Source organism: Lynx rufus, unplaced genomic scaffold (assembly GCF_022079265.1).
Source record: "Lynx rufus isolate CCGP_SWC_20201006 ecotype Redwood Valley unplaced genomic scaffold, mLynRuf1.p SCAF_19, whole genome shotgun sequence".
Lineage (NCBI taxonomy): Eukaryota > Metazoa > Chordata > Mammalia > Carnivora > Felidae > Lynx > Lynx rufus.
Genome location: NW_025814833.1, coordinates 14,884,612 through 14,900,447, shown reverse-complemented (window position 1 = coordinate 14,900,447; position 15,836 = coordinate 14,884,612). Strand labels below are relative to the sequence as shown.

At 46.4% G+C, this 15,836-nt stretch overlaps 1 protein-coding gene across 1 annotated transcript; it reads left to right on the top strand.

Annotated features, from left to right (window-relative positions):
• Positions 1–5,715: 5,715 nt before the first annotated feature.
• On the top strand, positions 5,716–15,432 carry LOC124513888 (rhox homeobox family member 1-like). The gene is made up of 3 exons (XM_047081894.1): positions 5,716–6,167; positions 11,240–11,285; positions 15,316–15,432. The coding sequence occupies exons 1-3, from the start codon at positions 5,716–5,718 to the stop codon at positions 15,430–15,432; spliced, it is 615 nt and encodes a 204-aa protein (XP_046937850.1).
• Positions 15,433–15,836: the final 404 nt, after the last annotated feature.

Sequence of the window (15,836 nt, the reverse complement as noted above, 5' to 3'; positions counted from 1 at the left end):
CTACGAATATGCCGCTCACTCGACTTGGGTCCCCCTTTGGCACGATACACACGCCGAATGATGTAGCCTCCCCCGCTCCTGCCCCCAATAGGCCAAATCACAAAGAAAAACCCTAGAGTCTGTCATGAGGAAGGATATGGAAACCCTTTCTGAGGGTTAACAGCTCACTAATCCTTTCTTTTTCTTTTTTTTTTTTTTTGGTTTTATTTCTTTAAATAATCTCTACACCCAACGTGGGGCTGAAACTCATGACCCCAAGATCAAGAGCTGCACGCTCCTCGAACTGAGCCAGTCAGGCGCCCCACAAATCCTTTCTTTTTCTGAAAATCGTGTGAGTGTGCTCTGAAGTGATGCTATATTTTCTTTTACACTTTCTGTATGTGGGGCGCCTGGATGGCCCAGTGGGTTGAGCATCTGACTCTTGATTTTGGCTCAGGTCATGATCCCAGGTCGTGGGATCGAGTCCCATGTCGGGCTCCACATGGAGCCTGCTTGGGATTCTCTCTCTCTCTCTCTCTCTCTCTCTCTCCCTCTGCCCCTCTCCCCCACGTGTACTCTCTCTCTAAAAGGAAAAATAATAATAATACTTAAAAACTTAAGCTTTCCGAAATTAGTCAGTCAGAGAAAGACAAATATCATATGACTTCACTCATACGAGGATTTTAAGAGACAAAACAGATGAACACAAGGGAAGGGAAACAAAAATAATATAAAAACAGGGAGGGGGACAAAACAGAAGAGACTCGTAAATATGGAGAACAAACTGAGGGTTGCTGGAGGGGGTGTGGGGGGGGATGGGCTAAATGGGTGAGGGGCACTGAGGAATCTACTCCTGAAATCATTGTTGCCCTATATGCTAATCTGGATGTAAATTTAAAAAAAATTAAATAAAATGGAAAAAACCCTTAAGCTTTCTGTCTGCATTTACAAATATCGGTTGTTTTGTTTCGTTTTGTGTTTTTGGCACATTAACCAGAGAGATAGACCCACTGAGTCTGTGGCCCAGCAACGTGGTCTTCGTGGTGATTCAGAACATGGAAAGGCCCTCAAGCCCTTCGCTGCGTCTAGGGAATCCACAGGACGGGACTCGCTCACTTGCGTCTTTAACTATTTGACCCTCACTGGTCTCAGTGAGATCCCTGGGTTTTATCCTCAGTCAAGGGAGAAAGGAGGGAAAAAGTACTTAAAGAGCATAAGAAGAAAAGGAAATAGGAAAAGAGGTGCATCATGGGGAGCAGGAAAAGGCCACTAACGGGGTGCCTGGGTGGCTCAGTCAGTTGAGCATCCGACTTTGGCTCAGGTCACGATCTCACGGTCTGTGAGTTCAAGCCCCGCATCGGGCTCTGTGCCGACAGTTCAGAGACTGGAGCCTGCTTCCGATTCTGTGTCTCCCTCTCTCTCTGCCCCTCTCCTGCTCATGCTCTCTCTCTCTCTCTCTGTCAAAAATAAATAAACATTAAAAAAATTTGAAAAAAAAAGGCCACTAATAACCGGGAAGAGACAGTTAAGAGTGCAGGTCCAAAGCCTGGCTCGCTGTGAATCCCGGGCCAATGCATGAGCCCGTCTCTCAGCTTCCTCACCTGAAAAACGGGGAGAATGACAGTGCCTACCTCACTGGGTTTTCGTGAGGGTCCAATGAGTGAATGCACGTAACCTCTTTCTTCCGCTCCAAGCCTCCAATCCATCAGCAAATCCTCTTAACTCCACCTGAAACACACATCCCCAAACCTTTCACTTTTCCCGCATGCCTTAACCCTAACCACTGTTATCTTAAAGCCTTAACCTTAACCACTGTTATCTTAAAGCAGAATGTTGCATTAGCCTCCTGGCTCCCTGCTTTCACCTTTTCTCTCCCACGACCATTCTACAGGAGGAAGCCAGGACGATCTGATGCTGAAAATATGAATTCGACCCTGTTGTGCCGGTGACTATAACTTCTATAGTGCTTGTCCTTCTGTTTGGCCTAGAATAGGCATTTAATGCATGGTCACTGTTATTACATTCTTCTTCTTCTTCTTTTAATACTTATTTATTTTTGAGAGAGAGCGCACGCAGGTAGGGGAGAGGCAGAGAGAGGGAGACAGAAGATCCGAAGCAGGCTCCACGCTGACAGCAGAGAGCCCGATGTGGGGTCGAACTCCGGAACCGCGAGATCATGACCTGAGCCGAAGTCGGACCCTTAACCGACTGAGCCACCCAGGTACCCCTGTCATTCCCATTTTAAAGATGATGAAACCAAGGCAAAGTAAGTATACGCAGCTCGCCAGATTAGCCAGATAGCTCGTGGCGAGCGAAGCCAGGATTTAGACCTCTGTAGTCTGGCTCCAGATTTGCTCTCATAAACCTGTCACACCAGATCATGATTCCTGGCTACTTTAGCTTACAATAGGGCTCCCCTTGGGGCGCCTGAGTGTCTCAGTCGGTTGAGTGCCTGGCTTCGGCTCAGGTCATGATCTCGCGATTCATGGGTTCGAGCCCCACATTGGGCTCTGTGCTGACAGCTTGGAGCCTGCTTTGGATTTTCTGTCTCCCTCTCTTTCTGCCTCTCCCCTGCTTGCACTCTGTCCCTTTCTCTCTCTCAAAAATAAAGAAACATTAAAAATTAAAAAAAAAAAAAGAATAGGGCCCCACCTGAAGTTTAAAATAAAAAGTAGATTAAATTTAGCTTAAAAATTGTAAATAAATACTAGCGTGGGTGGTATGGAGTTCGGGCAACACTCCCCTGGGGTACACGAGGGACTGTGGGTTAGATGACGGGGGAGTACACTGCGGACAGAGATGTGCGAGAACACGTCTGAGACGTCACAGCTGCTCTAGCTAGTCTAATGCAAGCCGTGAGGAAAATTCTTGTATTTCTCCCACATAACAACCGATCCAAGACTGAAAATTCATCGTCGGGATCCTAGCCAAGGGAGGGAGAGGCCTGCATAATCCGGAAGAGTCAGCCTGAGGACGAAACATCTTGGTTAAAGTCAGAGAGAGGCCGTGGGATCGCCATCCCTTGACATCTTTTCTTAATTTAAAAAAAAAAAAAAATTTTTTTTTAAATGCTCATTTTATTTTTGGGGGAGAGAAGGAATTCCAAGCAGGCTCCATGCTGAAGCATGGAGCCTGACTCGAGGCTCAAACTCACAAACTGAGCCGAAATCAAGAGTCAGACGCTCAACTGACGGAGCCACTCAGGCGCCCCCCCCCACCTCCTTGACATCTTTTCTAAACGTGACTTGGTCAATCACCATGTTTCAGCTGATCTCTGAGCCACCCTGCAGCGACGCTTATCCATTAGGCACAGTAGGCGAGGTGCGTACGTCTTACAAAGGCCCCCACCAATTGTTTAATTTCTTTCACAGGATGATGCTGAAAACACTGATGGTTGCCATAGTAAAAAGAAGATGAATCATGTGTAATACGAAGCATAGGACTCATTATTAGAAATTGCTTGTAATGTTCAGGATATTAACACCTCCCAAAGCATCTGCAAAACACATGGTTTTGTTTTTTTTTTTTTTTAAGTTTATTTATTTTGAGAGAGACCGAAGCAGCGTGAGTCGGGGAGGAACCCAGAGAGAGGGAGAGAATCCCAAGCAGGCTCCACCCTGAAAGCACAGAGCCCGATGCAGGGTTCCAGCCCACAAAGCGTGAGATCATGACCTGAGCTGAAATCAAGAGTCGGATGCTTAACCAACTGAGCCACGGAGGCACCCCATTACGAAACACATCTTGAAGAGAGAACCATAGAGCCCTCAATCTGGTATAGGGGCCAAGCGCAGACGACTCCAAAATGTGCCACTTTGGAATATTGATGATTTCATTTCATTTTTATTTATGTTTCAATGTTTATTTATTTTGAGGGAGCGAGAGAGCACTAGCGGGAGAGGGCAGAGAGAGAGCAAGAGAAAGAGAGGGGCGCCTGGGTGACTCAGTCGGTTAAGCATCCGACTTCGGCTCAGGTCATGATCTCTAGGTTCGTGGGTTTGAGCCCATGCCGGGCTCTGTGCTGACAGCTCAGAGCCTGAAGCCTGCTTCAGATTCTGTCTCCTTCTCTCTCTGCTCCTCCCCCACTTGTGCTCTCTCTCAAAAATAAATAAACATTAAAAAATTAAAAAGAGAGAGAGAGAGAGAATCCCAAGCAGGCTCTGAGCTCTCAGTGCAGAGCCTGATGCCAAGCTTGATCTCACAAACCATGAAATCGTGACCAGAACTGAATCCAAGGGTCAGATGTTTAACTGACTGAGCCACCCAGGCACCCTGGCATATTGATTATTTTAAATAAAAATTACTTAACAGCCAATACAAAAAAAAAAACACCCTGAGTCCCCTTTGTCTCCAAAAAAGCAAGAAATAAATCGTGAAAGTTACCCTCCCTGTACCAGGAAGTAAAGAGACATCCTCCATAGAGCAGAGAAGGCTGTGTAAATACCCCTTGTCACCCTTTCCTAATTTACTACCCCAGCCCAAATTCTGTTTAGAATTCCTTCTGAATCGAAGCTCCCAAACACAAGTTTTCTTTGCCCTGTCAATTCCTCAGAGATGCCTTGGTTATTTCTTGAGGTGTCACTGTCATTATTTGGCCACTGTGTTCACGCAGTAAAACTTTGTTTTTTCTCCTGTCAAACTGTCTCATGTCAATTTAATTCCTAAACCAGCTAGAAGACCTTGAAGGACGGAAGGAAAAAATCTTCCTCCCTTACACTGGCCTGGATCTCTTTTGACAATAAATACAATTTTATTTTTTCCAGAGCAAGAGATCAGGATGATATTTTTAGGGAAAAAAAGGGAGCACGGGGGGAGAGGGAGCAGCAGGGGGAAAGGTGGAACCTGACCTGAGTTCATGCCAGGAGCCCAGCACAGGGGACGGCTGAGCTTGTATAGGGGACATGCTACCGCAGATTAGCGAGTGGAGGACCACCGAAGATGCATACTTCGCTGTGGCCTCCTAAGCCAGCAAAATGCAAGAGTTCTCGGTGCACTAAGCCCTGGACTGGGGATCTACACTTGGGGCGTCATTACTAAAAATGACGTTTTTAGTACGATGGGGCGTACATTACTAAAAATCCGGAGTACTTGAACTTTCTCATCGGGCACATTGGATTTCCTGTAGAGTGCATCTTACCCAGAATGTTCTACAAATCCGGCCCCAACATCCGACTCTCGGCACCCGGGAAACATGGTGGGCTCTGCTTTCTGTGTCCTTGCAGAAACTCGGTTCATCATTTCACTTTACTTATTAGCCTGGCGTGTGTGCAGGTTGCCAAATATAGAGGGCTGGACCATGAGACTTTCTCAAAACGTTTCCCAAAGGGCTCCTGTAGGTAGTGAGAAGTCTCGAACCCCCATCTCTCCCCGTCCCTGATTTGCCCCCCAAATCAGGTCGCATAATCCGGTACCATCCCGTCCTCAGACCACTCTGCTCAAGAGGGGCGTGGTAAACCCAACTTTCAATTAGAGACCCGATTGTGCACAAACCCAAGCTCCCGCCGTGCCCCGCACAGCCCTTATTTTTTGGCCACGCCCCAGACACTTGCGTGTGGAAGCAAGTCCCACCCACCTCAGTTGGCGGAAAGGGAAAGCCAATAGCAATCGTCTAAAGGGGATCGCGTACGCGTCGAACTTGCGCCAAACCTTTGAACTAGTACGAGGCGCCAAAAGAGGCCAGCTCTGGTCTCGATCACCACAGGGTGGGCGGAGGCGGTGGCCGTCCACCCCACCACAGCCATGGAGCCTCTGCCCAGCGGCGACTACTGTGACCTGGGTGCATACTGTGACCCCGACTACTACTGGCTGGGGATGCAAGAAGTGGAAATCAGATCTGAACCTGTGCAGGACGCGGCACCAGAAGCCAAAGAAGACGGCCACATTGATGACGGCAGTCTAGTCCCCGTGGGCAACAATAACCCCCAGGGCGGTGTCAGCTATGCCAACTCTGGAGGCGACATCAACCGTGAAGGCGTGGCGAACCGTGACGGCGAAGGGAACCACGAGGCCAGCGGTGTCGTCCAGGCGCTGGGGCAGCAGCACGCTGAAGGGCCACCCCAAGTGGCAGCCGCTAGAGCTCGTCAGCGCCATGGCAGGCAGCCGGGAGCCCAGCGCTCTAAGTTCACGGCATTTCAGGTGCAGGAGCTGGAAAGCGTTTTCCAGCGCACTCAATACCCTGACGGGGCCACAAGGTAAGTGGCTTGCTCCGGCAAGTGCCCTTCGCCTCATTGCCAGGCATCTTCGTTTCCCCACCCCCTCCCGGCCCCCCTGCCCCTCCACCCCCGCCCGTCCCCCCTCTCCCCCCCCGACTTCCTTCTCCCCCTCCTAAACCAAAAAGGACTAGGGTTGGGGAGAATGCCTTCTGTGCATCAAGGGAAATATTTGTATACAGTAATTATATGAAACAAGTCTGTGGAAATCTGTGGTGGGTGGTCTTTTTGTTTTTTTTTAAATTGTGGTGGGGACGCCGGGCTGGCTCAGTTGGGAGAGCGTTGGGATTCTTGATCTCTGGGGGTCGCGAGTTCGAGGTTCGAGCCCCACCTAGGCATAGAGATTACACAAACAAGCACAAACTTAAAGAAAAAAAGACTTAAGGGGAGCCTGGGTGGCTCAGTCGTTTAAGCGGTTAAGCGTCCAACTCTTGACGGGCTTTGGGCTCAGGTCCTGATCTCCCGGTTCGTCAGTTCGAGCCCAGTCGAGCCCGCATCGGGCTCTGCGCTGAAGTGCTCTCGTGCGCGCTCTTTCTGTCTCTCGCTCTCTCAAAAAAAAAAAAATTAAAAAAAGAAAAAAGACTTATTAAAAAGCTGGTAAAATAGGGAGTCGTGGCTGGCTCAGAGGAGCATGCAGCTTTTGACCTCAGGGTCCTAAGTTTGAGCCATTTATCGGTGTAGAGATTACTAAAAAAAAATAAATTAAAAAAAATTGTGGTAAAATATGTGTAAAGATAAAATATACGATCTTAACCATTTTTTTCAGTGTATAGTTCACTCAAGTGCATTCATATTTTTTTTTTACAACGAATCTCCAGAACTCTTTCCACCTTGCAAAACTAAAAGGATGCACGCTGAACCACTCTCTGTTCCCCCATCTCCCCCAGCCCCTGGCGATCACCTTTCTACTTTGTGTTCTGATGAATTTGACTACTGTAGGTGCCTCATATAAGTGGGATTACACAGTATTTTTCTTTTTATGCCTGAAGTATTTCACTTACTATAATGTTATCGGGGTTCATCCATGATGTAGCGTGTCTCAGAATTCCTTTCCTTTTTTAGGGTTGAGTAATATTCCATTGCTCGTAAATACAGAATTTCATTGATCTATTCATTTATTAGTGGGCACTTGAGTGGCTTCTACCTTTTGGCTATTGTGAATAACGCTGTTGTGAACATGGGCGTGCAAATAGCAGTTGGAGTCACTGTTTTCAATCATTTGGGGTAGATATCCAGAATTGCTAGATCATTTGGTAAGCCTGTTTTTAATTTTTCAAGCAGCTACTGTGCTGTGTCCCTTAGTGGCTGCAAGTGCACAAGGATTCCAATTTCTTCACATTCTTGTTAACACTTATTTGTTTATTTATTTAAAACATTTTATTTTTAGGTAATCTCTACACCTCAGGTGGGGCTTGAATTCACAAGCCCGAGATCAAGAGTCACACGCTCCACTGGCTGAGCCAGCCAGGCGCCCCTGTTTTTTTTTTGTTTTGTTTGTTTTTTTTTTTTTTAATGAGTCTTTTATTGGCGGTATATAGATACATCCATTCTTTTTTTTTTAATTTTTTTTTCAACGTTTATTTATTTGTGGGACAGAGAGAGACAGAGCACGAATGGGGGAGGGGCAGAGAGAGAGGGAGACACAGAATCGGAAACAGGCTCCAGGCTCCGAGCCATCCGCCCAGAGCCGGACGCGGGGCTCCAACTCACGGACCGCGAGATCGTGACCTGGCTGAAGTCGGACGCTTAACCGACTGCGCCACCCAGGCGCCCCATAGGCGCCCCTGTTTTTAATATTAGCCGTCTCAATGGCTGTGAAGTGGTATTTCATTGTGGTTTTGATTTGTATTTCCGTATTGATTAGTGATGTTGAGGATCTTTTCATGGGCATATTCGAGCCCTGTGCCCATTTTTATTCTCCGTAAGACTAATTTATTCATTTTTTTCCTGATTTCTTTATTTTGGTCAAATACTCGCAAAATGTACTGTCTTTACCATTTTTCATTGTGCAGTTCAGTGGCATTACGTACATTTTTCTTATGTTACCATCACCACCGTTCATTTTCAGAAATCTTCTCATATTGCAAACCTGAAACTATTACCATTACACAATAATACACCCCCCCACCCCCTGGCAACCACCATTATACTTCCTGTCTGTGATTTTGTCTTTTTGTGACCGGTTTATTTTACATAGCATACAGTCTTTTAATTTTTTGTAAGCTTTTTGGCTTTTTTTATTGAAGTATAATTGACATACGGTGTTATATTGGTTTCAGGTGTACAACATAATGATTCAACGACTTTTACATCACTCAGTGCGCACCACGATAAGTGTGGTCACCATCCGTCACCATAGAACATTATTACAAATTATTGACTATATTCCCTATATTGTATGTTCATTTTCATGACTTATTTATTTTATAACTAGAAGTTTGTACTTCTTAATCCCCTCAATTTCACCTGTCCCCCAACCCAATTCCCCTCTGGGAACCGTCAGTTTCTTCTCTGTATTACAGTCTGTCTTTTTGGTTGTCTATCTCTCTTTTGTTTTTTAGATTCTACCTATAGGGGTGGCTGGATGGCTCAGTGGGTTAAGAATATGACTCTTGGGGCGCCTGGGTGGCGCAGTCGGTTAAGCGTCCGACTTCAGCCAGGTCACGATCTCGCGGTCCGTGAGTTCGAGCCCCGCGTCGGGCTCTGGGCTGATGGCTCAGAGCCTGGAGCCTGTTTCCGATTCTGTGTCTCCCTCTCTCTCTGCCCCTCCCCCATTCGTGCTCTGTCTCTCTCTGTCCCAAAAATAAATAAACGTTGAAAAAAAAATTAAAAAAAAAAAAAAAAGAATATGACTCTTGATCGAGAGAGGGAGACACGGAAGCCGAAGCAGGCTCCAGGCTCCAAGCTATCAGCACAGAGCCCGATGCGGAGCTTGAACTCACAAACCAGGAGAACATGACCTGAGCCGAAGTCGGACGCTTAACTGACTGAGCCACCCAGGCGCCCCTATCCATTTATTATTAATGAGCACTCGGGTTGCTTCCACTTTTTGGCTCTTGGGAATTACACTGCTAGGCACATAGGTGTCAAAATATCTTTCCAAGACCCTGTGTTCAGTTCTTTCAGGTATATACTCAGAAATGGAATTGTCGGGTCATTTGGTAATTTCTATGTTTAAATTTTTGAGCAGCGCTCAAACCCACAAACTCGAACCCACAAACCATGAGATTATGACCTGAACCAAACTGTTTTTCTTAGCGCTGCACAAGGGTTCCAATTTCCCCACATCCTCACCAGCACTTGTTATTTTCTGGTTTGTTTGTTTGTTTGTTTGTTTTTTTGATAGTATCCATTCTAACGGTATGAGGTAGCAGTGTGGTTTTGGTTTGCATTTCCTTAATGACTAATTAGTGATGTTGAGCATCTTTTCATGGCCATTTTAATATCATCTTTGGAGAAATGTCTATCCAAGGCCTTTGCCCAGTTCTTAACCGGTTGCTTGTTTATTTATTGAGTTGTAGTCCTTAATATATTGTGGATGTTAACTCCTTATCAGATATATGATTTGCACATATTTTCTCCCATTTGAAGGGTTGCCTTGTCACTCTACTGATTTTTTTGAAGTTTGAAAATTTATTTTGAGAGAGAGAGAGAGAGAGAGAGAGCCCACACGCACCTGAGTGCATATGTGCTAGTTGGAGAGGGGGAAGAGGGAGGGAGAGAATCCTAAGCACAATCCACACTCAGCACAGAGCCTGACGTGGGACTCAACCCCACAAACCATGAGATCATAACCTGAGGCTAAATCAACAGTCAGGCACTTAACTGACTGAGCCAGCCAGGTACCCCTCACTTTATTGATTTTGTACTTTGGTCTACAGAAGTTTTTAATTTTGATGTAGTATAATTTACACATTTTTTTTATCGTCTGTGTTGGTAGCTTTTTCTAAATAAAATTTTATTGGAATCAGGCTAAGGAGAATAAGGTACTCTCCTGCAGCTAGCTGTAGGGCTGGATCCTTTCATTTACAATTTTGAGGCGGGCGCCTGGGTGGCTAGGTGGTTAAGTGTCCGATTTCGGCTCAGGTCGTGATCTCGCAGTTCGTGAGTTTGAGCCCGGCGTCGGGCCCTGTGCTGACAGCTCAGAGCCTGGAGCCTGCTTCAGATTCGGTGTTTCCCTCTCTCTCTCTGCCCGTCCCCTGCTCACTCTCTGTCTGTCTGTCTCTCTCTCAAAAAACAAATCATAATAAACATTAAAAACTTTTTATAAATAAATAAAATTTTGAGGGAGGGGGTCACCTGGCTGGCTCAGTCAGAAGAGCGTGTGACTCTTGATCTTAGGGTCAAGACTTTGAACCCCACTTAGGACATAGAGCCTACTTAAAATTTTTTTAAATAAATTTTAAAAAGTTGGAGGGGCACCTGGCTGTCTCAGTCAGCAGAGCATGTGACTTTTGATCTCGGGGTTGTGAGTTCAAACCCCACGTTGGGTATAGAGCTTACTTAAAAAATAATAAATAAATAAATAAATAAGTAAATAAAACTGTGATAATTTGTTGATCATATATTTGTTTGCATTAATTTTTTATTTTTTATTTAAAAGATTTTTTAGTGTTTATTTATTTTTGAGAGAGAGACAGAGTGCGAGTGGAGGAGGGAACAGAGAGAGAGGGAGACACAGAATCCAAAGCAGGTTCCAGGCTCTGAGCTGTCAGCACAGAGTCCAATGCGGGGCTCGAACCCACAAACCATGAGATCATGACCTGAACCGCAGTCGGATGCTTAACCAACTGAGCCACCCCGGAGCCCCGAATTTTTCTTTTTTTAAATAGTGCAATAAAATTATTTATCGTGACTACCAAGATGTTAATGCTACCTTAAATTTTGAGGGGAAACCGTAGCAAGCCTGGAACTGGGAATTACAGAAAAGTTTACTTGGGGGGTGGGCTCTTGAGGGGGGGTGCACGTTTTAAAACAAGCATAAAATGTATATCTGTACATTTCACTTTATCCACAGCTCCAAATACTAAACATTTGTGGTTTTCTCCCCGCAGAAGAGAACTTGCAAGCTGCATGAATGTGACCGAAACCAGAGTGCAGGTCAGTAAACCTGAATGGCAGGGCAGCCATTCTGAAACCAGCTTTAGGACTCGTAACGCTTCTGTTCCAGGGGTTCTCAAGTTGGTATGTTTCGGTTTTCTTTTTTAACTTTGGCAAATAAATCGCCTTTAGGAGTCTTTGTGGGTGAAAAATGGGGTATGTGAACTCCAGCTTACGGATGTTTCCCATTACCCGAGGGAACATGATTCCTTTCTCTTAAATTTTTTTAATGTTCATTTATTACTTAAAAAAATTTTTTTAAGGGTGAGCGGGGGAGGGGCAGAGAGAGAGGGAGACGCAGAATCCGAAGCAGGTTCCAGGCTCCGAGCTGTCAGCACAGAGCCGGCTGCAGGGCCGAACCCACTACCCAAAACACAGATATCCTTTGAAGAGTCATGTGTGGAGACATACTGGGGCTCGGGCTGACTGTGGAAGTATTCAAATTAATGCACAGAGGAGCAGGTTATGAGAGGGATTGGTTATACTAAGTTAAAGCCATGCATAAGCTCTTAGCGAAGTGGGTGAATTTATAAACTTTGGGGTGGGGGCGCCTGGGAGGCTCAGTTGGTTGAGCGTCCGACTTCGGCTCAGGTCATGATCTCACAGTCCGTGGGTTCGAGCCCCGCGTCGGGCTCTGTGCTGACAGCTCAGAGCCTGGAGCCTGCTTCAGATTCCATGTCTCCCTCTCTCTGTGCCCCTCCCCTGCTCGTGCTCTGTCTCTCTCTCTCTCTCTCTCTCTCTCTCTCTCAAAAATAAACATTAAAAAAAAACATCGGGGTGAGGGAGAAATGTATGCTCAGAACACGCTATATGAGTAACCAGTGTCTGTTTAGTGAAGCTAAGACTGATGGTGGAGGGACAGCTTCAAAGTTCGAGAACCCAGTCCTCTTGCTGTTGTTTTTAAGTGTTTGGTAAGGCAATGTGGGGAGAGCTCTACGTTCTAATTTTCTGGAATATTTTGATGCATCAACCTGAAAACATTGCCGGGACAGTCACGTTACGGTGAGAATGGGGGAACGGTTTGCAGGCTTTGAAAATTTGCCTGAAGTATGAAACAAGCAAAAAAAAAAAAAAAACCACCCAGTACTGAATGAATATTAATTGACCTAAGAAGGGCGAAAAGGTTAGAGAAGAACTACATGTCAGTCAAAATAGGCCTTCTGGGTACTACACAAATTCTACAAATCTACTAAACATGTAAGCACATATTCTCTTGAGGATTTCTAACATTTTAAGAATTTTTTTCATGTTGGTGATGCTATTTTGAAGAGTTGAGTTTTGTGGAATTTGGTTGGTTGGGGGTTGGGTGGCCCTTATTTGGGGATAGAGTCATTGTGTTAATTTTATTTTATTTTTTATTAAAAAAATTTTTTTTTCAACGTTTTTTATTTATTTTTGGGACAGAGAGAGACAGAGCACGAACGGGGGAGGGGCAGAGAGAGAGGGAGACACAGAATCGGAAACAGGCTCCAGGCTCTGAGCCATCAGCCCAGAGCCTGACGCGGGGCTCGAACTCACGGACCGCGAGATCGTGACCTGGCTGAAGTCGGACGCTTAACCGAATGCGCCACCCAGGCGCCCCTCATTGTGTTAATTTTAAATACTTTCATTCCCTCAGGCACTTTTGACTAATTTGTAGGTCATGCCATAAAAAGGTGACCCCCCCCCCAAAAAAAACCCACTTAAGTTACAGCAAAGTGATATTTGCCCAAAAAAGAAAGGAAAGGAAATCAGGCTGGGTGTATCGGCTTTGCTGCAGAGTGCATGTGTGGGTGCATTGATGGAAAGGAGTTGCAGGGACACCTGGCTGGCTCGGTCGGAGGAGCATGTAACTCTTGATATCGGGTCGTGGGTTCGAGACCGATGCTGGGTGTAGAGATTACTAAAAAATGTAAATAAACTTTAAAAAATTTCTAAAAAAAGAACAGTTGCAGATCTGGTGGTGGGAGTACCTGAAAAGCAGCCCAACAGAGCTGACCGTTGAGTAGTGGCATCCCAACACCGCAGACTGGGGCCCCGGGCCTGGCTCAGACTGGAAAGGTTGGGAGCAGACTGGGATCGCTTTTTCAGGCTGACAAGGCGTATTGCAGAGGAAAAGAAAAACGTTAAGGTTTGGTGACCAGCTCTTTCTCCTTCCTGGGTTTCCTAATGCACTCTCAGTGGCATTCTGAAGGGGAAAGAAGCCACAAGAAACAAATCAGGGAGAAAACAGTGTTCTCACAGATTTCCCAACCAGACAGTTGAATTTCTCCAAGAAACTTAATACATGGTTTCCTCCTTTCTTTTGCGAACATAACTGCTTTGTAAAGCCAATGTTGAGAATACAGCCCATATCAGGGCGCCCGGGTGGCTCAGTCGATGAAGCCTCTGACTCTTGGTTTCAGCTCAGGTCACGATCTTACTGTTTGTGAGTTTGAGCCCCGCATCAGGCTCTACGCTGACAGCACGGAGCCTGCTTGAGATTCTCTCTCCCTCTTTCTCTGCCCCTCCCCCACTTCCTCTCTATCTCTCTCTCTCTCTCAAAATAAGTAAATAAACATTTTTTAAAATTTTTAAGAAGAGAGAATACAGCCCATACAACAGCCAGCTTTTGTTATCTTATGTTTATGCGTATTTGACCACTGGTATGTTCAGATCCCCCCCCCCACCCCGGAATGAGCTCGATCACACCGGCCTTGTTGAAGCTATGTATTTATGCAGCAGAAATACCACAAATCTTAAAATAGGAGTGCAAGCATGAGGCCTCAGGCAGGGAGAGAAGGCCTTTTGTGCCACTCAAGATGCGTAGTTTGGAAACTTCTGAAGGGATTTCAATCTAATGTTAACCCCATTAACTAGGACACCGAGAAGATAGTCAAGTCTAACTGACCGTTTTGTTTGCTTGTTTGCAAAACTATCGGGCAGGTATTTAGGAAGAAGAAGCCATTTTATGACCCCTTTACCCTCATTGTTGTCAACCACCTTCCTAAAGTGCTGTTTCACCTTGCCTTAAGAAAAAGGGATGGGATTGGGACCTCCTGGTTGTGTAGCAGCTCCGAGGGGCCCTGCCCTGCCCTGCCCTGCCCTGCCCTGTCCTGCCCTGCTGGACAACAGCGGCTCGGGTCTGGGATCCTGGAACTGTGGCCAAAGTGAGCTGGCCTGGCCCTGAGCCCGGAAAGGTTTGTAGGGTGGGGCAAGTTGGAGCATGCAGAATTGACGACGGTGACGATGGTGTGCCTCTTTCCCCTAGACTCCTGGGCGGCCAAAGAGTCTTGAGCATTTTAGTTAATTTGGGTCCAGTTGGTCTCCACTTTCCTTAACACTACGGGTTGAAGTGTCAAGGCAGTGTGCCTGGCCCCCGCAACTCTCACGCCCCAGTGAGACGAGCCACAAACTCCATGGGACCCCATGACGAGGCCTCCCTTGCCAGACTGCTTTTTAACTCTCAAGAGGTTTCGGAGGAGTAATGACCCCTTAGACATCCTTGAAGGAAATCTGTCTGAAAACCCAACGCGTTTCTTCCTATTAATTATTTACTTTGCACCGAAGATAGGCTTGTCAAATAGGAAGCTGTTCCCCTCAATATGACCTTAAATAGGGCCCCCTATTGACAATGCCCACATTATCCCCAAAACAAGGTGACACTGTCCCTAGTGAGGAGACGGCAGGAGGTAACTGGCGGTAACAGGTGGTCGTCAGCCGCCAGGATACAGACCCTTCTTTATCCTGTTACCAGGTAGTTGATCCGCAAGAAGCGGGTGCGACTCATAAGTAGACCTGCACCCGATACCTGAAAAAAACATTTGAATCTTAAAATTGGGAAGAGAGGGACAAAGTGATAAGCCTACTCCGGAATTTGGCACATAGCTGGTGCTCACTAAGGGGGAGCTAAAGGGAGGGGGTGTGGTGGTAACTTCCCTGAGCAAACAGCTTCCCTTGGCGCAGCATGAAATCTCAGTGGTGCACACACTTGCACGTAGGTAGTGGCTTTTGTCTTCGGACGTTAACTGTTCGATGTACTAAACCGATCCCCTTTTCCCTCTGACTGCAGATTTGGTTTAAGAACAGGAGAGCCAAGCTCAGGAGAGAGGAGAGGGCATCAATGCCCACAACTACTCCACCTACTAACCTGGAACACCTGGTCATCCTGATGCTGGACAGGCCCTAGAATGTCGCTCTCGTTCAGAAGCCAGATTGGAGATGGGTTCTTCCGGTGCCACTGACACCCGGGCCGTCTTGTTGCCCCTGCCACCCTTTTCTCCTCCGCAGTTGTGTTATCAATAAAGAGAAAATTTTTCTGTGCCTTTGCCTTTGTGTATCAAACGGGAGCAAGTAGGGTGTGTATGCAAATTGCAAAGGAAATGCCATTTACACAGAATGACAAGGAGGCCTCCTTTCATGAGGAGACCTCCCTGAGTCACCATCTGGAGGCCCTGCATGTCACAGAAGTTCCCCCGAGTGCCCATGATGACTCGGCACTGACCTGTATCTCCACCATCCCTCCCTCCCTCACCCATCGTCATCCCCACCTTGCTCCTTCGGGACCACAAGTATGTGCAAAATGGGGTGGGA